At 41.6% G+C, this 26,152-nt stretch overlaps 1 protein-coding gene across 3 annotated transcripts in view; it reads right to left on the bottom strand.

Moving 5' to 3' along the window:
* The window catches only part of CHMP2B (charged multivesicular body protein 2B), a 38,278-nt gene extending 14,337 nt beyond the window's left edge, over positions 1-23,941 (bottom strand). Inside the window, exons 1-3 of one of the 3 annotated variants that reach the window (XM_036348016.1) lie at positions 23,666-23,941; positions 23,364-23,424; positions 6,641-6,732 (exon numbers count right to left, since the gene is read on the bottom strand). In XM_036348016.1, the coding sequence (XP_036203909.1) occupies positions 6,641-6,732; positions 23,364-23,424; positions 23,666-23,668 (156 nt within the window). In that variant the 5' untranslated portion in view covers positions 23,669-23,941. The remainder of the gene's footprint in view (positions 1-6,640; positions 6,733-23,363; positions 23,425-23,665) is intronic. The other 2 variants (XM_036348017.1, XM_036348018.1) reach the window with 2 other exon arrangements.
* Between the last annotated feature and the right edge of the window lie 2,211 nt (positions 23,942-26,152).

Below are 26,152 nucleotides of genomic sequence, written 5' to 3'. Positions count from 1 at the left end.
CAAAATAGTAAAGGCAAAAATATTATGTTAAAAATGTCTAAAGCATTAACATACAAAAAAGAATATATAACAAAGTAAACAAAAGAAAGGAAATAATATAAAGAAGAAATTTATAAACTGGAGAAGTAAAAAAATTGCAGAAAGTTAATGAAATCAAAAGCAGGTATTTTTTTGGTGTGTGTGTTTTTGCAAAAAAATAATCCAATTGATATACTATTAGCCAGACAGATGAGGGAAAACAACCGGAGAGAGAACAGCCCTAGCCAGTTTGGCTCAATGCACAGAGTGTCGTCCTATGAACAGAAGGGTCCCAGGTTTGATTCTAGTCAAGGGCATGTACCTCAGAAGCAGGCTTCTCCTTGGCCTGGGCCCTGATCAGGGCGCACACTGGAGGCAACCAATAGATAGGTTTCTCTCACATCGATGTTTCTTTCTGTCTTTCCCTCTCTCTTTCACTCTCTCTAAAAATCAATGGAAAAATATCCTCGGGTGAGGATTAAAAAAAAAAAAAGGACAGAGAACACACGAGTTATAAGTATTGGGAATGTAAACAGGGGCATCATTTCATATCCAAACGATGTTAAAGGACAATACGAGAATATTATGAACAATAGTATGTGATCACATTTTAAAAGTTGGTAGAAATGGACAAATTAGAGACACAAACCAAAGCTCAGTCAAAAAGACAGAGAACCTGATCTATAGTTTTTAAATGAACTTGTAGTTTAAAACCTATCCATAAGAAAACGTCACTCCCAATGGGTTTGATGATAAATCCTAACAAACTCTTTAGTAAAAGAGAAAGTAAGGGGATATTTGCCAACTCATGCTTTACCATCAGCATTACTCTGATGTCAAAACTAAATAAAGATACTTCTCAGAGGGAAGGCTGGCCTGGGTGGGTGGGTGGAAAGAGATCAACCAAAAACATATATGCATATAAGTGTCCCAGTGCATGGATTTGTGCACATTGAAAGGAAATTAATTAGAAGAAATATTTTAATATCGCTATCCGCCCTTTCTCTATAACAGAAATGTCAACCAAATTCAGGATCGACAATGAGAGATCGAAACACATGCGTGCGATTGGCGCCAGTGAGAGCTTTATATGCATCACACATGTGCAAGTCAACTTAGCCTTTTATAGATATAGAATAAACTTGTTTAATTAGACCTACTTTCTGATTTAGCTAAACTTTTTCCAGCCCAGTGAAGCACCCCAACTTCTCTTTCAGGTAATTGTCAGCAACACAGCAGTAAATATTAACACGAAGCAGATTATTATAGATTATGCAGGGAGAACAAAGGGTGAAATAATTAACTGTAGCAGTGTTCAACTATATTCTGCGCAGTGAGAAAACCAGAAGTCATTTTCAAGTTCCACCATTTCTTACTTCTTTTCAGTCAGGTCAAGTTTCTAAACTTTCTAAATCTCCGTTTTCTGGCTAATGAAAAGAAAATAGGATTCTACAGAGTCTCCTATCTATCTACTCCAGGACTTCTATGAGGATCAAATGTGAAAATGCTTCACAGACATTTGGTTAAGCTGTAAAATGTTTGCACCTGGCTATAAAGCAAGTCGAGTTCCTTGGCTGAAGGAACTCCAAGGAGGCTAGTGGTTTGGGAGAGGAAGTTGGCACTGCTACGTGTTGTCATTACCTGGCGCCCATAGCAACCATTTCTGGGCTGGGCTGGCTGTGGGTCACATTTTGTGCCATGGGGTTGTGACAGCATTGGCTGCAATTTAGTGGGGTATCCCACTTGGGGTAAGCTGAGTATTGGTTTGTTGGTGCCAGGTCTGTGGTGCTGTTTATTTTTAAACTAGAGGCTCAGTGCACAAAAATTTGTGCACTCGAGGGGGGGGTCCCTCTGCCCGGCCTGTGCCCTCTCGCAGTCTGGGACCCCTCGGGGAATGACCCCTGCTGGCTTAGGCCTGCTCCCCAGGGGATTGGGCCTAAGCGCCAGCCAGACATCCCTCTGGCAGCCCGGGAGCCCTCGGGGATGTCCACTTGCCTGCGGGGAGCAGGCCTAAGCTACAGTCGGACATCCTTAGCATTGCTGAGGTGGGAGAGGCTCCCATGACCACCGCTGTACTGGCAGCCATCAGCCTGGCTTGTGACTGAGCAGAGCTCCCCCTGTGAGAGCACACTGACCACCAGGGGGCAGCTCCTGCATTGAGCGTCTGCCCCCTGGTGGTCAGTGTGTGTCATAGTGACCAGTCATTCTGCTGTTAGGGTCAATTTGCATATTACCCTTTTATTATATAGGATAGAGGCCTGATGCATGGGTGGAGGCCAGCTGGTTTGCCCTGAAGGGTGTCCCGGATCAGGGTGGGGGTTCCTCTGGGGTGCCTGGCCAGCCTGGGTGAGGGGCTGAGGGCCGTTTTCAGACTGGCCACCCCCCTTCAGGGTGGGGGTCCCCGTTGGAGTGCCTGGCCAGCCTGGGTGAGGGGCTGAGGGCTGTTTTCAGGCTGGCCAACTCTCTTCAGGGTGGGGGTCCTGCTGGGGTGCCTGGCCAGTCTGGGTGAGGGGCTAATGGCTGTTTGCAGACTGGTCAAGGCCCCCAGTGGGGACCCTCACCCGATGAGAGTGTGGCCATCCTGGGTGAGGGGCTGATGGCTGTTTGCAGGCTGGCCATGGCCCGCAGCCACCCAAGCTCCCAGTGGAGGCTGGCTGGAAGCAGGGATTTATTTATCTTCTATAATTGAAACTTTGTTGCCTTGAGTGGAGGCCACAGCCAGCCAGGGCAGGCAGGGAGCTTGGCTTCCTCCATCGTCAGGGCAACCAAGCCTCCTGCTTGTTCCAGCTCTGCAGCTGCTGGCTGCCAACTTGGTTGGGTTAATTTGCATGTAGTCGCTCTGATTGGCTGGTGGGCGTGGCTTGGTATGTAGCAGAGGTGCGGTCAATTTGCATGTTTCTCTTTTATTAGATTAGATGGCCAGTGCATCATGGCCGCTCCTGCATTGAGTGTCTGCCCCCTGGTGGTCAGTGCGCATCATAGCTACCAGTCGGATGGACACTTAGCCTTTTATACATATAGATATGCATAACCCATGGACACAGATAATAGGGTAGAGAAGGCCAGGGGCTGGTGATGGGGCAGGCTAAAGCAAGTCAATGGGGCAAAAAAGGAGATATATGTAATATTTTCAGCAATAAAGATTAGAAAAAAACTACATAAAAAGACAACTGCAAATGAATATGTTTCAGGAACACAAATGCAAGTATTCTTAATAAAGGTTCAGCAAACTGAAACAAAGTTAATATATATATACACACACATATATATATACATACATAAACATATACATATATACATACATACATAAACATATACATATATATACATGTATATGTATGTGTGTGTGTATAAATATATATATATATATATGCATATATATATATATTTATACACACACACACACACACACACACACCCCTCATTACCAATGGCATTTATCTCAGGAGCAAAAGCTTGATTCAACTTTGGAAAATCAAAGCAATTCACTAAATTAATACACTAAAGAGAAACTATGTGATAATCATCTCAATAGATGCAAAAAATAAAAATAAGAAACATTTGACAAAATTTATTCCTGATAAAAAGTTTCAGCAAAATAGATAAAAAGGAACTTCACCTGAGAAAGGAAGTCTACAAAAATCCTAGTTGTAATATCATACTTTACGGTGAAAGACTAAATATTTCCTCCTAAGATCAGTAAATATGAGGATGACTGCTATAATCACTTCTATTTAACATTAAGAGTTTTAGCCAGTGTAATAAGGTATATCTTTAAAAAAAAGGCATCAAGATTGGAAAGGAAGATAAAAAGTTTAATTTATCCATAGATGACATGATTGTGTAGAAATCTAATAGGTTATACATAAAGGTTACTACAATAAGAGAGTTTAGGAAGATTACAGATCAATACTGAAAATATTAATGTGTTTCTTTCCACATAACAGCAACAAAAAACCAGAAATTTAATTTGTTTTTAAAATATCTAGCGTCAAAAATATGAAATAGTTAGGGATAAACCTGATAAGAGAAGTGTAGAGCCTAATTACAAGTACAAACACTGTTGAGAAAATTGAAAGATCTAAATCAGGGGTAGGCAAACTTTTTGACTCGAGGGCCACAATGGGTTCTTAAACTGGACTGGAGGGCCGGAACAAAAGCATGGATGGAGTGTTTGTGTGAACTAATATAAATTCAAAGTAAACATCATTACATAAAAGGGTACGGTCTTTTTTTTCAATAGTTTTATTCATTTCAAACGGGCCATAGTTTGCCCACGGCTAATCTAAATAAATGAAGAGATACAACATGTTCATGGATTGTAAGACTCAATAGTATTAAGATGTCAAGTCTTCCCAAATTAGTTTACCTATTCAATGTAATCCCAATCAAAACAGAACTTTTATGTAGAAATTTACAATTTTATTTGAAAGTTCATTTGGAAATGCAAAGCACCTAAAATAGCCAAAACAATTTTGAAAACAGAAGTACAAAGTTGAAGAGTTAACACTATATATAACTTTAAAACTTACTATAAAGATACACTAATAAAAAGTGTAATATTGGCTTAAGAATAGTCACAGATTAATGGAATAGCATAGAGTCCAGAATTAGGCCCACATGTATTAGGACAATTGATTTTCTACAAAGATGATAAGGTATTTGAACAGGGAAAGACGTTATCAACAAATGATGTTGGAATAACTTAATTTCCATATGCAAGAGTGAATCTCTACCCTACCTCACAACATAGTGATTTAATTCAATGCAGTTCACAGTTCTAAATCTAAGAACTAAACTTTAATACTTCCAGGGGAAAATATAAGAGAAAATATTAGTAACTTTGGGTTAGGCAAAGATTTCTTAGGACACTAATAGTACTAATAACAGAAAAACAATAAATTATACTTGATAAAAATAAAAACATCTGCTTTTCAAAAAATACTATTTTTTTTTAATATATTTTATTGATTTTTTACAGAGAGGAAGGGAGAGAGATAGTTAGAAACATCGATGGGAGAGAAACATCGATCAGCCGCCTCCTGCACATCTCCCACTGGGGATGTGCCCGCAACCCAGTTACATGCCCTTGACCGGAATCGAACCTGGGACCTTTCAGTCCGCAGGCCGACGCTCTATCCACTGAGCCAAACCGGTTTCGGCTCAAAAAATACTATTAAGAAAATGTAAGACCAGGCCAAGAACTGGGGAGAATATTTGCAAAGATATATTTAATAAAGTACTTGTGTCCAAAATATATAAAGAATTCTTACAACTAAATAATTAGAAAACAACTTTAAAAAAATGTGTAAAATATTTCAGTAGACCCTTTGGCAAAGATGATATGTAAAAGGCAAACAGGCACATGACAAGATGCTGAACACCATTAGCGATTAGGAAATCCAATTTAAAATGACAATCTGCTACACACCACTATAATGGCTACAGGGGAAAAGACTGTTAACTTCAACTCTTGGCCAGGATGTGAAACAGCTTTACTTGCATATATAGCTGGTGGGAACAGAAAACATCACAGCCATTTAGTAGAACTGTTGAGTGTTCTTATACAGTTAAATATACATTTAATCTATGACCCAGCAATCCCACTTCCAGGAATATACCCAAGAGAAATGAAAACATATGTTCACAAAAAGATTTCAATTGGATGTTTATAGCAACTTTATTCAAAATAGCCAAAATCTAGAAATAACCCAAATGTCCATTGGCGTGTGAACAGATAAACAAAATTGTGAAACATCCACACAATAGAATAACATTCATCAATAAAAGGAATTAATCCAGATACATGCAACAAAATTGATCAATCTCACAAGTTATGAGTGAAAGAAGCCATATGAAATAAAGAATTCATATTCTATGATTCCATTTACATAAAGTTCTAGAAAATGTAAACTAATCTGCAGTGACAGATCAGTGTTTGCCTGACTGAGGAAGAGGAAGACAGGGAGGGATGGGTAGGAAGGATTACAAAGGGAATAAGGAAATTTAGGGATGAAGGATATGGTCATTACCTAGATTGTAGTTAATAAGTATGTCAAAATGTATCAAACTGTATTCTTTGAATATGTACAGTCTATTGCATGTCAATTATACTTTATGCTGTTTATTAAAATATTTTAAGCAACATATATTTAAAAACATAACAAAATAGTTAAAGATAGTCGATCTATTTTTAAAAATACACTCATTATCACAGACACAATGATACTTAAAATATCAAATAAGTTCAAATATCAAGTAAGACACCTATGAGTGTTTTGTAACCCTCTCTTGTTTTTGAAGACTACATTATCTTTGTTATTAGCTGAGAAGAATTTGGCTCTGTTATGAGCAATATTTTCTTCCTAGGCATTCATAACTTTTACAAACTGAAGAATACTTTGATTTTATAATAGCAGAATACACAGAATCCTGATAAGTCAGCAGAATGACACAATAAACAAAGGCAAGCAGAAAGAGCAGAAAGGTGTTCAATGCCATTTATTAGTAAAGCAAATCTCTTAGCACCTACCATCTGTCTTTTTCCTAGTTAGCTAATTATTCCAACAATAATTTCCAAATTTGTTTGAAAAGTTAAACTGAAATTTAATGTTCTACTTACCAGCTGTTTTTCTTGTCTCTCTAAAGCTGCTCGATCTCTGCTTATAGCTCTCTGTGTACCTCGTAACTCTCGATTCTGTTCCTTTATTACATCTGAGAGAACCACACACAAAAGAAAAACTAAATGTATGGGTTGTAAAATTTTCTTTAATACCATTTAAAAAACTGGGCTCAGAGATCTCAGTGAAAAATACACATTGATTTATTTGATAATAAATTTTTTCTTTCAGTTCAGTGCACTAAAAACATCAAATATTCAAACTTGAATTATATTGATTATATACAGAATTATAAAAATGAGTGCACTGTGCTCTAGTATGAGGTTTAGCCAAAAGTACACATAAATCATGGTAAAATATTCCTGTAGAGAACTGATTAGTATACAATGTTTTATACGGCACATGTATATGTCACACATACACACACATCCTTTCCATCTTTCCCTACTCCAGTATTATATGAACTTCCAGAAAGAAATAAGGTTATGTTTACTAAAGGTTTTTTTCTGCACTAAATCACCATAATAGAGTGAAGCAGCAGATGCTCCAATGAATCCCATCTCTGCCACTTGATCATTATTTGTTGGTAAAGTTAGTTAGCACTCTAAATCTCAGGTTTCTGATAAAATAGGGATTGTTGTTAAGAGTAAATAACATACACAATGCCCTGAAATTTATCTTAATTCATCAGTCTTACCCTTTGAAGAATTAAAGTATTTATCTAGGCCCGATGGATGATAATTAGGGTTAATTATTACTAAACTAGAGGCCCGATGCACAACATTTGTGCACTGGTGTGTGTGTGGGGGGGGGGGGGGCAGGGGAACGGTGTCCTTCAGCCCAGCCTGCGCCCTCTCGTAGTCTAGCACTGCCGTGGAGGCAGGAGAGGCTCCTGCCACCACTGCTGTGCTTGCCAGCTGTAAGCTCTCTGGCAAGCCTGGCTTCTGGCTGAGTGGCACTCCCCCTGTGGGAGCACACTGACCACCAGGGGACAGCTCCTGCATTGAGCATCAGACCCTTAGTGGTCAGTGTGTGTCATATCTACCGGTCGTTCCGCTGTTTATTTGCATATTAGCCTTTTATTACATAGGACAGTGATTTTTTTCAAAGGATCACAGATATGGATGGTAATTCTTACCAAAACTGATCTATCATTGTCAGGAATCTTATAACTATTTTACATATATTATACAATATAATATTCATAATAATGCTAGGGAGTTGATTTTCTATTATTTTGTATATAACAAAGTTGAGTATTAGGAAGTTTAAAAACTTGCCTAAGGTCACAGGGGATAAGCAGTAATGCCAGATTTGGACGTAAGTGTTCTGTCTCCAGAACCAGTGATCTTAATCACTTCACTAGAGAAAATTTTTATTGAAGAGATATATTTAAAAACAATAACAACAGAAATAATAGTTTTATCAGCAAATAGTGATGGGAAACTGGATGAAAAAGGATGAAACCAGACTCCTGCGACACACCACATATAGAAATTAACTAAAAAAAAAAAAAGATTAATGATCCAAATTTAAGAGTTAAAATCATAGGACTCTTAGATGAATACACAGGAGTAAATCTGCATGATCTGGTATTTGGCCATGGGTTCTTAAATACAACAGACACTAAAAGCATAAGCAACAAAAGAAAAAATAGATAAATGGGACTTTGTAAAAATTAAAACTTGCGTGTATCAGAGGACATTATCAAGTAAAAAGACAATCTACAGAATGGGACAAAATATATGCATATTATATATATGGTAAGAGTCTATTTTCCAGAATTTATAAAGAACTCTTACAATTCAAAAACAAAGACAAACAACCCCCTTAAAATTGGGTGAAGGATTTAAATAGACATCTCTCTGAAAATACACAAAAGGCCAATAAACACATGAAAAAGATAGTCGATAGCAATCATTAGCTATTAGGAAAATGAGATACCAGTTCACATCCACCATAATGGCTATAATCAAAAACAAAAAGGGAAAACGGCAAGTATTGGTGAAGATATAGAGATTGGTACCCTGTACATTGCTTATAGGAATGTAAATTATTTCAGCCCCTGTGGATAACAGTTTGGTGGTTCCTCAAAAAGTTAAAAAACATAAAATTATCATATGACCCAACAATTCCACTCCTAGGTATTTACCCAAAAGAATTCAAACAGGTACTTAAACTAATACTTCTACATAAATGTTCACAGAAGTACTATTCACAATAGCCAAAAGGTGGAAACAACCCGTATATCCATGAACAGATGAATGAATAAACAAATTGTGATATATATGTATAATGGTATATTATCTATACACTAGAGGCCCAGTGCACAAAATTCATGCATTGGTGGGGGGAGAGGAGGGGACTCAGTCCGGCCTGTGCCCTCTTGCAGTCTGGGGGCTCTCAGGGATATCCAGGAGCCCTCGCTCCTTACCGCCTGCCTGCTCGCTGCTCCTTACCACTCTGCTCTCTGTTCCTTAGTGCTGCCATGGAGGTGGGAGAGGCTCCCACCACCACCACTGCACTCGCCAGCCGTGAGCCGGCTTCTGGCTGAACAGCACTCCACCTGTGGGAGCGCACTGACCACCAGGGGGCAGCTCCTGCATTTGCATTCCACACCCTGTACGACAGAAACTTTGCAGAGTGCCCCCTCGCACTCTGGGACCCCTTGGGGGATGTCAAAGAGCCCATTTCGGCCTGATCCCCGCAGGCCAGGCCAAGAGACCCCACCTGCTGGAGGGACCCCACTTACTTTGCAGAAGCCAGGGAGGGATCAAGGGAGGTTGGCTCCAGGGTGTGTCTGGCCTGTCTCTCCCAGTCCCGCCCCGCCAGTCACCTTCTAATTAATTTTCTTTCAATGTGTACGAATCTGTGTACCGGGTCACTAGTTTAGTTATAAAAAGACACAAAGTACTGATAGTTTTATAACATAGATAAACCTCAAAAATGCTATGCTAAGTGAAAGAAGCCAGATATAAATGGTCACATTTTATGATTATACCCATATGGAATACCCAGAATAGAGAAATTCATAAATACAGAAAAACATATTGGTATTTGCCAGGGTTGGGGAGAGTGGGAATGATGAGTCACTGCTTAATGGGTGCAGGACTTGATTCTAAAGTGATGAAAATGTTTTGGAACTACAGGTAATGGTCATACACCACTGTGAATGTATTAAATGCTACTGACCTTTTCACTTTAAAATGGTTAACATTATGTGAATTTCACCTCAACTAACAGAGCAACAAAGCCAGCAACCACTATCCTTTGTAATGATGGAGCATCACAACTCATGTTCTACACCAGTGGACCAGTGGTTCTCAACCTTCCCAATGCCACGACCCTTTAATACAGTTCCTCATGTTGTGGTGACCCCCAACCATAAAATTATTTTCATTGCTACCTCATAACTCTAATTTTGCTACTGTTATGAATTGTAATGTAAATATCTGATATGCAGGATGTATTTTCATTGTTACAAATTGAACATAATTAAAGCATAGTGATTAATCACAAAAACAATATGTAATTATATATGTGTTTTCCGATGGTCTGAGGCGACCCCTGTGAAAGGGTCGTTTGACCCCCAAAGGGGTCGCGACCCACAGGTTGAGAACCGCTATTCTACACATTTCTGTGTAGAGTGTAACTTATGAGAATAAAAATAATATTGAGTAGTAGACAGTATAGCAAGTGCTTCACAATAACCCCAAAAGGTAATTAGATACTATTTTCACACTTATTTCAGAGAAGGACATATCTGGTGAGATAATCTGCCCAAGGGAGAAAAAGTGCTAGAATTCATATGTCTGATATCATGGCCTAGGATTTTAACTACTGTATTATGCTGCTGTGATGCTTTTTGGGTAAACAAGAAATAAAGTTATCAGAGACATAATCCTTATAAATATAGAACCATATCAATAAAAATATACAGTATTTCAAACTAAATGAAAAACATTAGTCATTATATAAAACTAATCAATTACAATGACTTTCTAAATAAAAGTTAAAATAAAATGCCAGAGCTCCTATATCCTACATACAAGATATCCATTTCCCCTTCTTTGCTTACTCTGCTTTTCAGCTAAGTTATATCAGCAAATATCTCGTGCTGAAGGTTTACTAAGAACACATTTTATATGTTCCTTATACATAGAGATATAAAGCCATACTATATCTTTAAGGGAGATGAAGAGGCACATGTCTCTCCCCCCAACCTCTTTCTTCTGGATGGGAAATGCACAATTCATTCAACAAAAAGAGGGACATTCTGTAGACAAATATACTTGGGAAATGTTGAAGTTGAAAGAAATAAACATATTTCTTTACTTCAAACTTCTAAGTATGCTTAACATGAATATGCATTGTAAATCCGTAAGGGAAGAATAATATATTATAGATTACTTTCCACATTTATTAAACCAAGGATCCTTTTTAAGAAATCTCCATTAACATTTCCTAGATACTAATGTTTCACGGAGCATTGGCTGAAATCCTATTCTAAAACAATATGATTTATTAGTTTGCTAGTGCTGTCATTAAAAACCCCACAGTCTAGGTGGCTTAAACAACAGGAATTTATTTTATCAGTTCTGGAGGCTGGAAGGCCAAGATCAAGGTGTTGGCAGATGATTGCTATTGAGGTCTCTCTTGTTGGCTTGTATTTAACTGACTTCTTGCTGTATCCTCAAAAGGCCTTTTCTCTGTGTGCCCATCCCTGGTATCTCTTTCTCGTATAAAGATACCCGTTCTACTGGATTAGGGCTCAGCTTCATTACCTCATGGAATCTCAATTATCTCTTTAAAAAGGCCCTATCTCCAAATATAGTCACAAAGGGGTTAGGGGTCCAACCTATAGACTAAACAAAACAGCAAAGAAAGCTCTCATTTCTTTTTCTTTCAAAAAAATCATAAGCCTTTCAGCCTTAATATTCAAACACTCACAGTTTTGTTCAATTTTTCCTTATTGGTATGAAAACATTTACCATTTACCCTAGTGTTTCAATAAAAATATGCTCTAAATTTAAAACTGTGAAATTACAAATGAACTTTTGAAATATAACCCCTTTGTGTACTAAAAACCCCTTAGTTTTTAGTATAAGACAAAGTATTGAAATAGTGAGGATGGTCTAAAGCAGTGGCTCCCAACCTTTTTTTGGCCCATGCCCCACCTAAGCATCTCTAAAATCCTGATGTCTCCCCCTCCACGACATATAATTCTTATTATTCAAATAGTGAACTCCCATTAAACCTAAAAGGCCATTAACTTGGTCTAAATCTTCCAAAGAACATGGCATCCATGAAAATAAAAATAAAAGAATGAAAGGACAGTTGAAATACTGAGGAAGAAGTCACTAAGAAACTGTTAAAAAAATAATAATATTAAGTGATATGAAAAAATAGCAAAGTTTCAAAACATATAATAGAGAAATGAAATGCATAAATACATCACATATTTATATACTGTATATGAGGCCCCTAGAACCACAAGAAAAGCAAAAAATTCACTGTTAATAACTCATTTTCAAATTGCCCCTCTTAAAAATCAAATTGTCCCCCTGTGAGGCATGTGCCCCACATTGGGAACCACTGGTCTAAGGTTACAATAGTACTAAGCAATAAAAGTATCCACCATATTAATAAATTTAATAAGTTAAATTGTGGCCAGATCATTGACACAGGTGCAAAGCAACTGCTGAAGCCTGGATTGCTCAGATCTAGAATTCTAATACGTACTTTTTCATTTCTAGGATGTGTATGTATTTATGTGTGTGTGTGTGTGTGTATCTCCTGAGTTCCTGGAACAGAGCTCACATAATCCTTGGAATTTCCTGAGTGATAGAAATGTCTTTTGACTCAGGAAGGGGCGGGGGGTGGGGGGGCTTAGACAGGTCAGGATGGGGCTGGTTACCAGATCAAATACTTGATTAGAGGATGGGAACTTTCAGTCTCACCCCTCAGGAGAGGGGAATGAGTGAAGACTGGGTTATTAAAACTCTTGAACAAAGAGACTGGTAGAGCTTCTGGGTTGGTAAACAAATGGACAGGCTGGGAAGATGGCATGCCCAGAGAGAGCATGGAAGCTCTTTCTCCCACCCTCTCAATACCTTCCTTCCATTTGACCAATTATTCTTGAGTTTTCTCCGTATAACAAACCAGTAATAGTAAGTAAAGCACTTTCCTGAGTTCTGAGAGTTTTTCTAATGATTCTCAAATGTGAGGAGGGAGTTGCGGTGACACCTGAATTTATAACAAGTTGGTCAGAAGTAATGGTAGCAACCTGGGACTTGTTACTGGAATATTAAGTGAGGACAGTCTTGTGGGACTGAGCCCTTAACCTGTAGAGTCTGTGCTAACTCCAGATAGATAGTGTTACAATTTAACTGAATTGTTGGATACACCCAGTTAGTGTCAAAGAATCAGAGTAAAGGTTATAGATATCTTTGTTGAAAAACCAAGTATTATGAAGTGGGCAAAGTGGGGTGGAAATGGGGGACATCTGTAATAGTGTCAGTAATAAAAACAAAACAGTTTCATGACATGAAATTTTAACAAAACAAAATTCAATCAAATAGTTTTACTTCCCCTTTCTTAATTTTATGTAAATATGTGTACCATAACTGTCACTGTATATTAGAGAAGGAAAATAAAGAAAATTAACTACTGCAAATTCCACAGCCTATTGTTAATAGACCTATTAATATTTAAACATTTCTAAGCTATAAACTGAAAGCATATAATGTTATACACTAAAACACAGTCATAATATTTTAAAACACATTATGGTAAGTAGAAAAAGGTAGTAAAATATTTTCATATGAAATGATAGGTATATCCTATAAAACAAACAAATTGCTCTTTAATTTTTAAAAAATAATCTCTATACTAAACCCACATTTAATGATTTTGTTTTCTAGATAATTCAGAAGGAATAACATGAGGAAAGGTTTTAAGGCACTTTCAATGTTTTTAAGGCCAAGTTTATTTTCCATTATATTTATTTATTTATTTTTTAAATATATTTTATTGATTTTTTACAGAGAGGAAGGGAGAGAGATAGTTAGAAACATCGATGAGAGAGAAACATCGATCAGCTGCATCCTGCACATCTCCCACTGGGAATGTGCCTGCAACCCAGGTACATGCCCTTGACCGGAATCGAACCTGGGACCCTTCAGTCCGCAGGCCGATGCTCTATCCACTGAGCCAAACCGGTTTCGGTTATATTTATTTCTTAACAGGTCTGATTTCTTTCCCAAATTACAAGCTCTTTAAGAGGAGGGAATGCATGTATTTTATTTATTTATCCATTTGTATTTCCACCTTACTTCATGCCAACTATTATCCCAATATGTTAATTAACAGTGACCTAAAGGAGTATAAACATATATACTGAAATGTAAAATAATTAAACATATTCCTTTAAAATGTATAATAAAATATACTGGCTATCAAGGAAAAAGGCTGATATTAATAGTAAAATCTGAACTATGACAGATATTGTTCTACAACAGAAAAAAATGGAGCATTTAAGTAATCAATGCTTTCCCCTCTTTTCACTGAGTCCGGACAATGACAGCAACATGTACAGGGTACTGCTGACATCTAGGAGCTTGGCTCCTGTCCATCCTGCTCCCCTGCTGACCCTTTGCTTCCCTTCCCAGGTAAAAGAGCATGCCCTGAATCCTTACACTCCAGCACTTCATCTACACCTTGTGGGCTGTTGTGAAGCACTTCACAGTACGTCGTAATAGAAAACTTAAACTGCAAATGTCAAAAGGACACCTATGGTGTGTTCTCTCTGTCACCATTTGATGAGGTAAAAAGGGTCTGGGGCTGTCCCTACCACCACCCTCTCTGACCTATACCCAGCACAACACTTAGAGAAAACCACACAGGCCACTCTTGGCAATAAAAGCCTGTCTCAAGCCTTTAAGACTATTAGTACTGAACCAGATAACACATGCATGCACTAGAGTAATTAGGTCTTAGATTTTATTTAAATTTTGGACGTAGGAAGACATAGACAGATAAGGTCCTTCTGCTTTCTTTGACTCCAAGTCAGTAAGGTCTATCTGCTTACAGAAAAGGAAAAAAGAAAGCTGAAAATTCAAAACAAATCTAAAAGGGCCTCCCTAGTGAGGTCTGAGGCCAAGGCCCAACTTGAATTATGGCTGTCCTTTTAGACCATGCTCATTTACATACAATTTGCACATTTGAGGATTAAAGAAAAAAAAAGTAATTATCAACTGTAAATACGGACATTCATTAATCTGCGGAGAATATTGTTTTAAGTGCCTATCTTATGAGGGGGGGGGGCTGTCTCAAGCTTGCAGGGCAGTTCAGGATTACTGTCTCATGAGCATGAGGCACGACATGCAGATTGTACCACTCAGTGGGATGTCAGCTGGTCTACTAGACAGCATCTACTCTACCATATACTGGGTGTTGTCCTTTAAAGTCATGATAGACTTTTAAATCTAATATATCATATTTTCTGCTTTTAAATGCATTCTTTAGGAAAAATCATTTTGATTTATGCAACTTTACTTCTATCAATTATCTTGAATCTAACCATCACATGCATTGAGATAGGAGCACAAAATGTTCCATATCCTGCTTTACCATTTCTGTTAATTGGCTTTTGGTACCCAGATCCCAAGAGGGGAGGGAACTCCCCCTTCAGATTGATCTGCAAGCTCTGCATCAGCTGGTACCACTGGAAATAGTGGGTATAGTGGCGCTCGTATAGTGGGATAATGAGTATTTGAGAAACCCTGATCATGACAGTAAAAACAAGAGCCAAGAGGGTGAGTTCAGCAAAAGCAGGCATGGTGGAGCTCACCAAAGAACAATAGGGTAGAAAGTAGTCCTGACTATGTGGGGATGTGCAATCTTCTTCTGTAGATGGGGGGCGGGGCGCTGCAAAAATGTTACCAGCTCAAAGGGTAAGGGGTAAGAAAGGTCAGAACCTACAAAATGCTGGCTCTAGGAACCAAATTTATTCAAAGCCAGAAGGAAAATGACAATGAGAGAGTAGGTGAGGAGAAATTAGAATTTCATATGCAAAGTAAATTCGTTTCTCAGGCTTTGGAAATGGTATCTCAGAAATCAGGGAGAAATGCTATCAACTTAATGAACCAGTTTTGATACATGGTCAAAAAAAGAAAAAAGAAAAACAACTACGGAAAACAGAAAGGACAGTGGAAGATCATGCCAACAGCTTTACTCTACATATGGTCCAGGTAGCCAAGGATCCACTTAAGAACCAGGCTGAAGTTGGAAAACTCAGCAGAACTTGCTTGGAAAGACAACACTAAAGAGAGGACAGGAGAATGTAGCCCTATGGTGGCATAGAAGGAAGTAAAAAGGAATGAGTTGTATTTTTACCTTACCAGTAAACTCTCAAAAGTCACTCAAGCCCTGAGGAATTCATTGAAACGAATTTATTGCTATTATTAAAATACTAGAGGCCTGGTGCACAAAAATTTGTGCACTCTGGGGGGAGGGGGGTCCCTCAGCCCGGCCTGTGCCCTCTCGCAGTCTGGGACCCCTCGGGAGATAACAACCTGCTGGCTTAGGCCTGCTCCCGGGTGGCAGAGGGCAAGCCCAATCCCTAGGTGCAGCCCCTGGTCGGGCTCAGAGCAGGGCCGATTGGGGAGTTGGGGCGCCGCCCCCTGTCATGCACAGAGCAGGGCGATCAGGAGGTTGTGATGCCACCCTCAGTCATGCTCAGAGTAGGGCCGATTGGGGGGTTGGGGCACCTGCCTCTGTCACACTCAAGGCAGGGTCAATGGGGAGGTTGCGGCACCACCACCTGTCACGCACAGAGCAGGGCCAATTAGGGGTTTGGGGCGCTGCCCCCTGTCAGGCACAGAGCAGGGCCGATCAGGGGGTTGGGGCGCCGCCACTCTCACACTCAGGGCAGGGCTGATGAGGAGGTTATGGCTCTACCCCATCACACACAGAGCAGGGCCCATGGGGGAGGGGGGGAGTTGGGGCGCCGCACCTTGTCACACACAAAGCAGGGCCGATCAGCGGTTTGGGGCGCCTTCCCCTGTCACGAACAGAGCAGGGTGGATAGGGAGGTTGTGGCCCCGCCACTGTCACACACAGAGCCGCAGGACGATCAGGGGGTTTGGGCGCTGCCCCCTGTCACGTTGATCCCAGTGCCGGGAGGCCTCGTGGCTCCGCTGATCCCGGTGCTGGGAGGCATATTACCCTTTTACTATATAGGATAGAGGCCTGGTGCACGGGTGGGTGCCGGCTGGTTTGCCCTGAAGGGTGTCCTGGATCAGGGTGGGGGCCCCCACTGGGGTGCCTGGCCAGCCTGGGTGAGGGGATGATGGCTGTTTGCAGCTGGTCACACATCCTTCAGGCTGGGGGTCCCCACTGGGGTGCCTGGCCAGCCTGGGTGAGGGGATGATGCCTGTTTGCAGCTGGTCACACACCCTTCAGGGTGGGGGTCCCCACTGGGGTGCCTGGCCAGTCTGGGTGAGGGGCTGAGGGCTGTTTTCAGGCTGAGGGTGACTGAAGCTCCCAACCACTCCTTTTTTTTTTTTTCTTTTTTATTCTGGGCCAGCTTTAGCTCTGAGGCTTGGCTCCAGCTCTTAGGCCTCTGCTGCTGAAAGTAGGTTTCTGGCCTTTGCTTACAATGTTGCAATCCTGCTGGCTGAAGCCCGGAGGACTAAAGCTGGGGTTTTATTTAGCTTCTATATTTATTACATAGTTGCTTAGAGTTGCAGCTCAGAGGCCTGCAGCAGCAGGCGGGGAACGTTGGAGTCCTCCATCACTGAAGCAAGCAAGCCTCATGGTAGTTTCAAGCTGCTTGGCTGCCGGCTGCCATCTTGGCTGGCAGTTAATTTGCATATCGCCCTGACTAGCCAATGGGAAGGGTAGCAGTCATACGCTAATTACCATGTTTCTCTTTTATTAGATAGGATCAGTTTTTGGTGAGCTGAAGGGAAGTATTTAGATGGGCCAACTATAGGTTACATTTGGTTCTTAAAGACACAGGCTCTGGCCCTGCCTTCAAGAACAGCTTCAGAAAATGGCCCAAGTTCATTTTTCAACTTAAATAAATAGGGAAATGAGAGGGAAAGATCATGTGCCTCACAGATACCTGGGCTTGAAGGTAGGTAATAGTAGCATGAAAAGAAATACCAGTCTTTGGTATCATGATAGGGATGGAGAAATACACAGGGAAACATTTTCTAGAAATATCCATTCTAAAAGCATGGAGACCTTTGCTCAGAAAAAATGCTAGGAAGACTGTACTGTGCTCCTGAATCCCACAAGTAATAACAATAATAATAATAATAATAATAATAATAGTATTTTAGTATGCCAAGAAGTAGGAGCCAAGTAGAAAGTCCAATCTGAGTTTTTAAATACTCAAAATAATAAGCATTAAGGGAACACCCATCATCCTAGGTGAACGATTTAAAGGCTGTGAAGCTATAGCAAAGAAAAACAGGTGACACAGTAAAGTGCAGGATAAATGGGATATGAATGACAATAAGGATTTGAAGGAATGCAGAGGAAGATCATATGTGTCAAATATTTAAGAAGCAAAAGAAGCAGACTTGGTAATTAACTGAAGGCAGAGGACAAAATCAAGAACTCCCAAACACTGGAGGAGGAGAACCAGGAAAGGAAGTGGCTTAAAGGAGATGGTGATGATTTCTGTTGGGGATCTCTTTAATTCACACACTTTGAGACATCTAGGTAGAAATACTCAGCAAACTACTGCATGTTTTGATCTAACTCTTAGAAAAATATACCTAGAAAACCAAATTTGGGATACATCAAGATTTAGGTTAAAATTAAAATAATAAGAGTCTGAATAAGATCATGCAGATAGAGAATGTACAATTAGCATAATGGTAGCCCAAGGTGGAATCAACAGAACACTAACATTTAAGGAGTAAGTTAGAGGAAGGAAGGAAGGGAGAAGGGAGGGAGGGAGGGAGGGGTGGGAGGGAGAAAGGGAAAAAAAAGAAAACAAAAACCTGAAAGGAGAAAGAAAAAGAGGAATGTGAGGAAAATTATGTCATGGGAGCCAAGAGGTTTTAAGGAAGAAATTTTTACCAGATTCAAATGTAAAACATAGGCCTAAGAGATGATCATTAACAAATGGCTATTGGATTTGGTGATCTATCAGTAACTGATGATCTTAACAAAATCTCATTTCATGAGATGTAAGGCAAACTGCTGTAAAATGGGGAGCATCTGAGAAATAAAGAGGTGGAGATAGGAGCCATCACTATTCCTGCAAGAGGTTAAGACGAAGAACAAAAAGAGGTAGGACAATGCCGCCTAAGAAATACTGGGTCAAGAGAGAATCAGGAAAAGGAGAGTTGTTTCCAGTTCTATCGTCATTAGATACTAAAGTTCTACCACTCACTCTGAGAGAACAGTCTGGCTCACAGACAAAAGGTAACATTACATGATAACTAACAAAAGTTGAGAATTCCAATTACTTAGCAAGAACAGCAAAATTAAACTGTGCCATAGGATTATCTATTAAAAAAAAATAACATTGATAATATTCAAAAAGATTAGGCCCTGGCTCTGCCACTTAGTAGTTGTGTAGCTTTGGACAAATTACTTCATCCTTTGCCTCTCAATTTCCTCATCTTCAAAGTGGGGATAATAACAGTACTTACAGGTGTTGTGAGAATTATAATAAGATGCTGCATACAAAATGCTAACTTGGTGCTGGCTTAGTGTAGGACCTCAAATTTGTCAATATCTATCCTTATCTAATAATAGAGAAACATGGTAATTAACCGTAACTTCACTACCCTTCCCATTGGCTAATCAGCGAGATATGCAAATTAACCGCCAACCAAGATGGCGGCCGACAGCCAGGCAGCTGAAGCAAACAGGAGGCTTGCTTTCTCCAGCGAAGGAGGAAGCCAAGGTTCCCCACCTGCCGCTGCTGGGCTCTGAGCTTGCACTCTAAGAAACAATGTTGCAATTATAGAAGCTAAACAAACCCCAGAAACCTGCTTTCAGCTGTCAGAGCTGGAGCTGCAACAGTGTTTCAATTACAGAAGCCAAACAAACCCAGATACCTGCTTTCAGCAGCCAAGGTCTCAGAGCTGGAGCCGAGCCTCAGAGCTAAAGCCGGCTCTCAGCTCCAGTGACAGCCACAGAAGGTAAATAAATCCCAGAATAAAAAAGAAAAAGAAAAAAAGGAGAGGTTGGGAGCTTCAGTCACCCACCAGCCTGAAAACAGCCCTCAGCCCCTCACCCAGACTGGCCAGGCACCCCAGTGGGGACCCCCACCATGAAGGGGGTGCGACAGCTGCAAACAGCCATCATCCCCTCATCCAGGCTGGCCAGGCACCCAAGAGGGACCCCCACCCTGATCCGGGACACCATTCAGGGCAAACAGCCGGCCCCCACACATGCACCAGGCCTCTATCCTATATAATAAAAGGGTAATATGCAAACTGACCCTAACAGCAGAACCACTGGGAATGACTGGTCACTATGACACACACTAACCACCAAGAGGCTGACGTTCAATGCAGGAGCTGCCCTCTGGTGGTCAGTGCGCTCTCACAGGGGGGAGCTCTGCTCAGCCACAAGCCAGGCTGATGGCTGCCAGCACAGCAGTGGTGGTGGGAGCCTCTCCTGCCTCCTCAGCAGCACTAAGGATGTCCGACTGCAGTTTAGGCCTGCTTCCTGCTGGCAAGTGGACATCCCCGGAGGGCTGTCAGGCTGCCAGAGGGATGTTTGATTGCCATCTTAGGCCCAATCCCCCGGGGAGCGGGCCTAAGCCAGCAGGTGGTCATCCCCTGTGAAGTCCCAGAATGCGAGAGGGCACAGGCTGGGCTGAGAGACACCCCTCCCCCCCAAGCGCATAAATTTTTGTGCACCGGGCCTCTAGTATATATATAAAAGCCTAAGCAACTGAATGATCGAATGACCAGTCGACCGGTCGCTATGATGCGCACTGACCACCAGAGGGCAGACGCTCAACACAGGAACTGCCCCCGGTGGTCAGTGCGCTCCCACAGCGGGAGTGCTGCTCAGCTGACTGAGGGGCGCCAGACACCAGGCTCAGGGCTGGCGAGGGCTGTTGCAGCGGCACGAATCTCTCCCGCTTTTGCGGCAGCACTACTGAGCTGCAGCGACAGGTGCCGCAGGGCCGGGATGCTCGGGCTCCTCCCTGGCCGCCTGCTGCTTTGCACAATACTACATCCCCCAAGGGGTCCCGGATTGCGAGAGGGCAGAGGCCAGGCTGAGGGACCTCGCTGGTGCACAAATCCATGCACTGGGCCTCTAGTTTAGTATAACAGACAAAAACTACATAGTGCATAAAGAACTCCACTTTTTAAGAGGATATTAAGTTGTGCATTTATGACAAGTCCTCATGGCATTCTGATTTACAGGTTCATAATTAGCTCCAATAAATAGGTCACCATTCATCTACTTAAGGAAAAACAACACACTGTAAACACTTTACCCTAATAAATTTGCATATATCTTATAAATCAGGAAAAGGAAAAACAAGGAATCAATTGTAATTTCAAATCCAAAAGAATCTTTCTCTTATATGGCACTGAGGTACAGGTCTCATTAATTTCTATAACAAAATATACAGTGCAGGGACTTGTTCATCTCTGTGTCAAGAATGAATTAAACATAACTCTGAATAGTAATAAGTGCTGTATGTTGTCTCCCTTTTTAATTTACATGTGCAGTAATCTTTAATGATATAGCATGCAACTCTTCCAGCCAATCCAAGGAGACAAAAAGATTCAATTATTTTCCAGATCTATAAGCAGTTACATACTTCCTTATATATCAGAATTTCATTACTGCTGAAACAGATAAAAAGACAGCAAACAGTAAAAGATCTTATGATCAGTAGTCAACAAGTCCAAAAATATGGGAGAAATGCATAAAAATACATTTCATAATATATAGCCTCATTACTGCTAAGAATACCATCACCTTTTAAACAAACAAAAAACCAACTATTTAATAAAACAAGGAGTAAAATCCTCAGTAAAGCTCTGCATCAAAATTATAAAAGTATAGTTCTAGAATTAAGATGTCATCAAGTGATTTGAATTGACATGATAATTTAAAAAAAAAAACATCAAGTATGTAGTTTGGTAGTTATAGTAGATGCAGATGATGGGCAAATTTACATTCAGAAATTTCATATACAGATCTTTAAGTCAGTACATAGTTTCTAGCAAAAATCTTTAAGACTTTCTCCCCCACCCCCAAATAAGTCCAATTAGCAAAAACATTATTTCTTGGATGAATTAACCCAACTGCAAGTGAGTATACACTTAAACACCCTCAGTGCACACCCTCATTGTCTTTATTTTTATTCAGCTCTATACTTCAAGCACAATAGTCATCAGATTGCTAAAAGCACCCGGAAGCACAGCCATGAGAATACAGAACTGACATTTGACAGATATTAAGCAATTAAAGCTAACAAGTTTGGCTTTTAATGTTAAATTTTTTTAAAAAAAATTAATTTTTAACACCACAGTAAGAAAGATGCAACCCCTTTCCTCTGCTTAGTAAAATTCTCACTATATAAAACTGAAACAAAGAAATAAACCTTTTTTTCCCTACCCTGGAGTACTATATAATACCTGAACATCACAATAGTAGTATTGGAACACTGAAAAAATAAAGTGCCACGTTAAAGATTAAATAAATAACATTCTCAGGAGTAACACACATAAGCCCACTTCACATCATTGTATTGCATCCTAAGGCAACTTGGTAGTTATTCTGGTATTGTAAATGGTTAATAAAAAGTCTCAGTTAATTAAAAAATCTAGAAATTAAAAAAATATATATATCTTTTCACCGACTTATGGTAAGTAAAAATTTATTATTAGGGGTAAGATGACATTACATGTTGAAGTGAAGGGTAGAGTGGCAGAGTAAAAATGATGTCTTTGTTATGCTCCCCAAAATAATTTTGCTTGGATTGGCATAGTCCATACCAAGAATGAAGGAGTTACCCAGGTCTGGGCTGAGCATCCTGTTTGTACCAATCACTGTCTAGCTGCTGCTGCTCCTTTTGTGGCAGAGTTAGACCCTTACAAAGAAGTGATTCTTTGGTTGAACCAGCGGCAACCTAGACTCAATATGCAATGAGAAACACATGAATGAATTTGATTCCTGGTGGCCGTTAATGAAAGTATCAAGACTATCCATAATCAGTGTGATATGAACATACATGACAAACACTGCTTATACACACCAATTTGCACATTCCTGTACATCCACTTTTCTTTCTCTTTGGATAACACTGAGCTAAACGTTTGAAACAATGAAAGTACCTTAAAATGTAAACTTCTATGTAGATAACAGACACCACATCTCTTACTTTAGGTAGCAGAAGATAAACACAAGGGAGAAAAATCCATTATGAAACTAAATCCAGGCACTTCCCTTGGGTTCCTTTTCTTTTTTCTGTTGCTGTCAGTCAAGAACTGTTTCACATCTGTACGGATGGGGTGTTCTTAGGACAAGACCAACCCAGACCCAAGTTCATCTTGATAACTGGAGCCCGTTTACCTTCCCCTCCGCCCCCCCCCCCCCCCCCACACACACACCCCTTCCCCTTCCGCAGGTACAAGTTTCTGGTCTGCATGCCTAGAAGTAGTACAAATCCAAACTGGAGAAGGAGCCAAACGGACGAAACTAACGAGAAATTCATTAAATCACCAAGTCTAGTGACACTCAGGGGCCAGCAGCATCCTGCCGCCTCCAAAGGCTCCGGATTCGGCTAAAGGAAAAAACAGGGCGGGGGTCGGTGTCACCAGGAGGGAGCCAGGCTGCCCAGGGGTGAGGCTGGGTGCGCGTCCGAGGAGAGGAGGAAGCAGAAAAGTGACGCACCAGGGCGGTCACCTGTGGGGCCACGGAGCCAGCCCCGCCCCCAGGGGCTGCCGCGAGCACCGCGGCCCGAAGCCCCCAAACCCGCCGGGCAAACACTGCGCCGGGCCCCCCCGGGCCGGCCCGGAACTCACCATCCACGGTTTTCTTCTTGAAGAAGGACGCCATGGTCAGGCACCGCTCCCAGGCGGCCCGGTTCGGCCCGGCCCGGTGCGCGACCGGGAGAGGACAGGGGAAAGGACAGGCCCTGGGAGGGTTCGGGGAGGCGAGGCCGGAGGACCGGAGGACCGGAGGAGAGGGCAGGGTCTCCAGGCAGGACCGCAGAGGGCGGTATCCGCGCAGCCTCCCGCCGCCGACTCGCCAGCGCTCAGGTGACTGCGAACTAAGACACTTTTTGAGAAGTCACTTCTGGGCGGCGCCTGCGCGCTGTCCGCCGCGCCTGCGCACTGAGGCGCCTGAAGCCGCCGCCGCTGCCCTCACCTCGGCTGCCGCCCGGTCCTCCCGCGTTCCGGGTCCGGGCGCCGCGACCCCGCGGGTGCTTGCGGAGGTAGCGGATCGTGGGGGCCGCGGGCCGGCTCGGGGGCCTTCTTGTACGCGGGCCCCGTGCTGAGCGCCGGCAGAGAGGAGCCTTGCTCAGCCCCTGCCCCTTCGCCGGGAAGGAGGGGTCCCCGCCGTCCTGGGACCCGCGTGGGTGGTCCGGAACCGGGGGATTTACGGTCGTCCCGCAGCTGTCATGTCAACACCGCGCTAAGGGCAGGCCCGGCGGCCACGCTGCGGTGCGCGCCGCGGTGTCCGCTCCGGAGGGAGCGCGCGCTCCCTTCCGCCCCAGCTGCTCAGCCGCCCCCGCCGGGCCGGGACGAAGCGCCGGCCGGCGGCCCTGGGCGCACGGCTCGGACCCGGGTCGCCTCCGGTGATGCGGCTTCTAGGCTGGGCGAGGGCGGGGAGGAAGGAACTGGGGAGCAACTTTCTCAATGCAACACTTTCATGTTCTCAACTGGAAACATGAACAACAAAACACCGTCAACCCTATTTTAAAAAAATATATCGTTTGCTCAAGAAAAACTCATGGCTATAATGTGAACCTATTAGAATGCCATATAACGGTACATTGTTTTTGTTGTGGGGGGGAAAAAAGGCACCCCCCCCATCATGTTAAAGTAATTTAAAGAATCCTTGTGTATATAAATATGGGAAATACAATCTTTGGATCAGGTCTTTCGGGTCATTGTTTTACTTCATTGTGTGTGTGTGTGTTGATGTGTACACATATTTCAGTTTAATGTATTATTTCACTATTTAGAATCTTATTTGCTTTGAACTTTCCCCTCCCAATGTATTTATTAGTGCTTTGAGCAACACTGCCTTCCACAGGATAAAAATAATAATGGCCTATATTTTTACGTAGATGTGTTTTCTGTTAGGAAAGACACTCCAATAATCGTGTCAATATTAGCAGTCACCTCTAGCTATATGAATCGTGTCTCAAGGATTTTTAAGTATTGGTGGTATTCAGACTTCCCTTCCCAATCTCCCCTACCCATGTCCCTGCCCCCCCCCCCCCCCCCCCACTTAGGTATGAAAGCCTTCAGGGTCACTGACAACCCTGCGGTTCCTATTAAAATTTACCTAAGAGTTTGCTCATAAAAACTTGCTCAGAATGACAATAATAGGCAAGGTGAACCTGCATTACTCCTCAGGTCATTCCAGATACTATGGGAAGGTGAAGAAGTGAGGAAACAGGGAAAACGCTGAGGGGACTTCGTCTGGGCACCCAAGACCTGGTCTTTCCTGGAGTCAGCTCTGGCAGAAAGGCGGTTTCCCTGGCTGCCTGCTGTAATGGATGGCACTGAGCTGTGCTTGAATGCTTGAGCAGCGATGAGCTGTTTGAGTGTGGTAATCAGACTCCTCCCTGCTGCAGTCACCCTTGTTTTATTGCTCCTACAGAGTCCCCCCCACTGACCCAATTGTAACAGTTGGGAAAATGCCAACATACTTAACAGCAACCATATGGAAGACCCTCCAAAAGTGCACAGCAGGAGCTAAAGACAGGGCTTGTTCATTACAATAAAGATAAAATAGAAATATGTGGTGTGTAAACCCAGCACTCTAGGAGCTTGGTTCTCCCATAGTTGGAAATAGGCTGACATTTAAGCTGATATGCCCAAGACTGTCGGCCAAACTCCAGTGCTGCATCTTTGATATGTACATCACTTCTTATGTGAAAGGCATGTACATTTAAATATAACTGAGATTTAAGACACCAAGAAGCCATAAACTACAAACAATATATTTTTTATTTGTTTAAAATCACCATTTGCCCATACAAACTCACTAAATCAACAAGACACATATAAGCATAGTGGAAAGAGAAAACATTGTAATGTCACTCTTTTTAAATCTCATTAAGAAATAATTAACTAATATACTATGATCACATCATTATGATCCAATACTCTTCTTCCAAATGGCTCAGACAGTGGAAAATACTTATTGCATACCTAATGACACATACCATGCTATTCTGTGGACATAGCAGTGAAAACACAAACACAGTTTCTTCCCCCTTTTTTCTCTTACCCACCTTCCTAACAGGCTTTTCATCTTTTCTCATTTACTTGTTA

The sequence above is a fragment of the Myotis myotis genome, unplaced genomic scaffold (assembly GCF_014108235.1).
Source record: "Myotis myotis isolate mMyoMyo1 unplaced genomic scaffold, mMyoMyo1.p scaffold_m19_p_2, whole genome shotgun sequence".
NCBI lineage: Eukaryota > Metazoa > Chordata > Mammalia > Chiroptera > Vespertilionidae > Myotis > Myotis myotis.
Note: the sequence above shows the minus strand (reverse complement) of the source record. Positions and strands in the feature narration are given on the sequence as shown.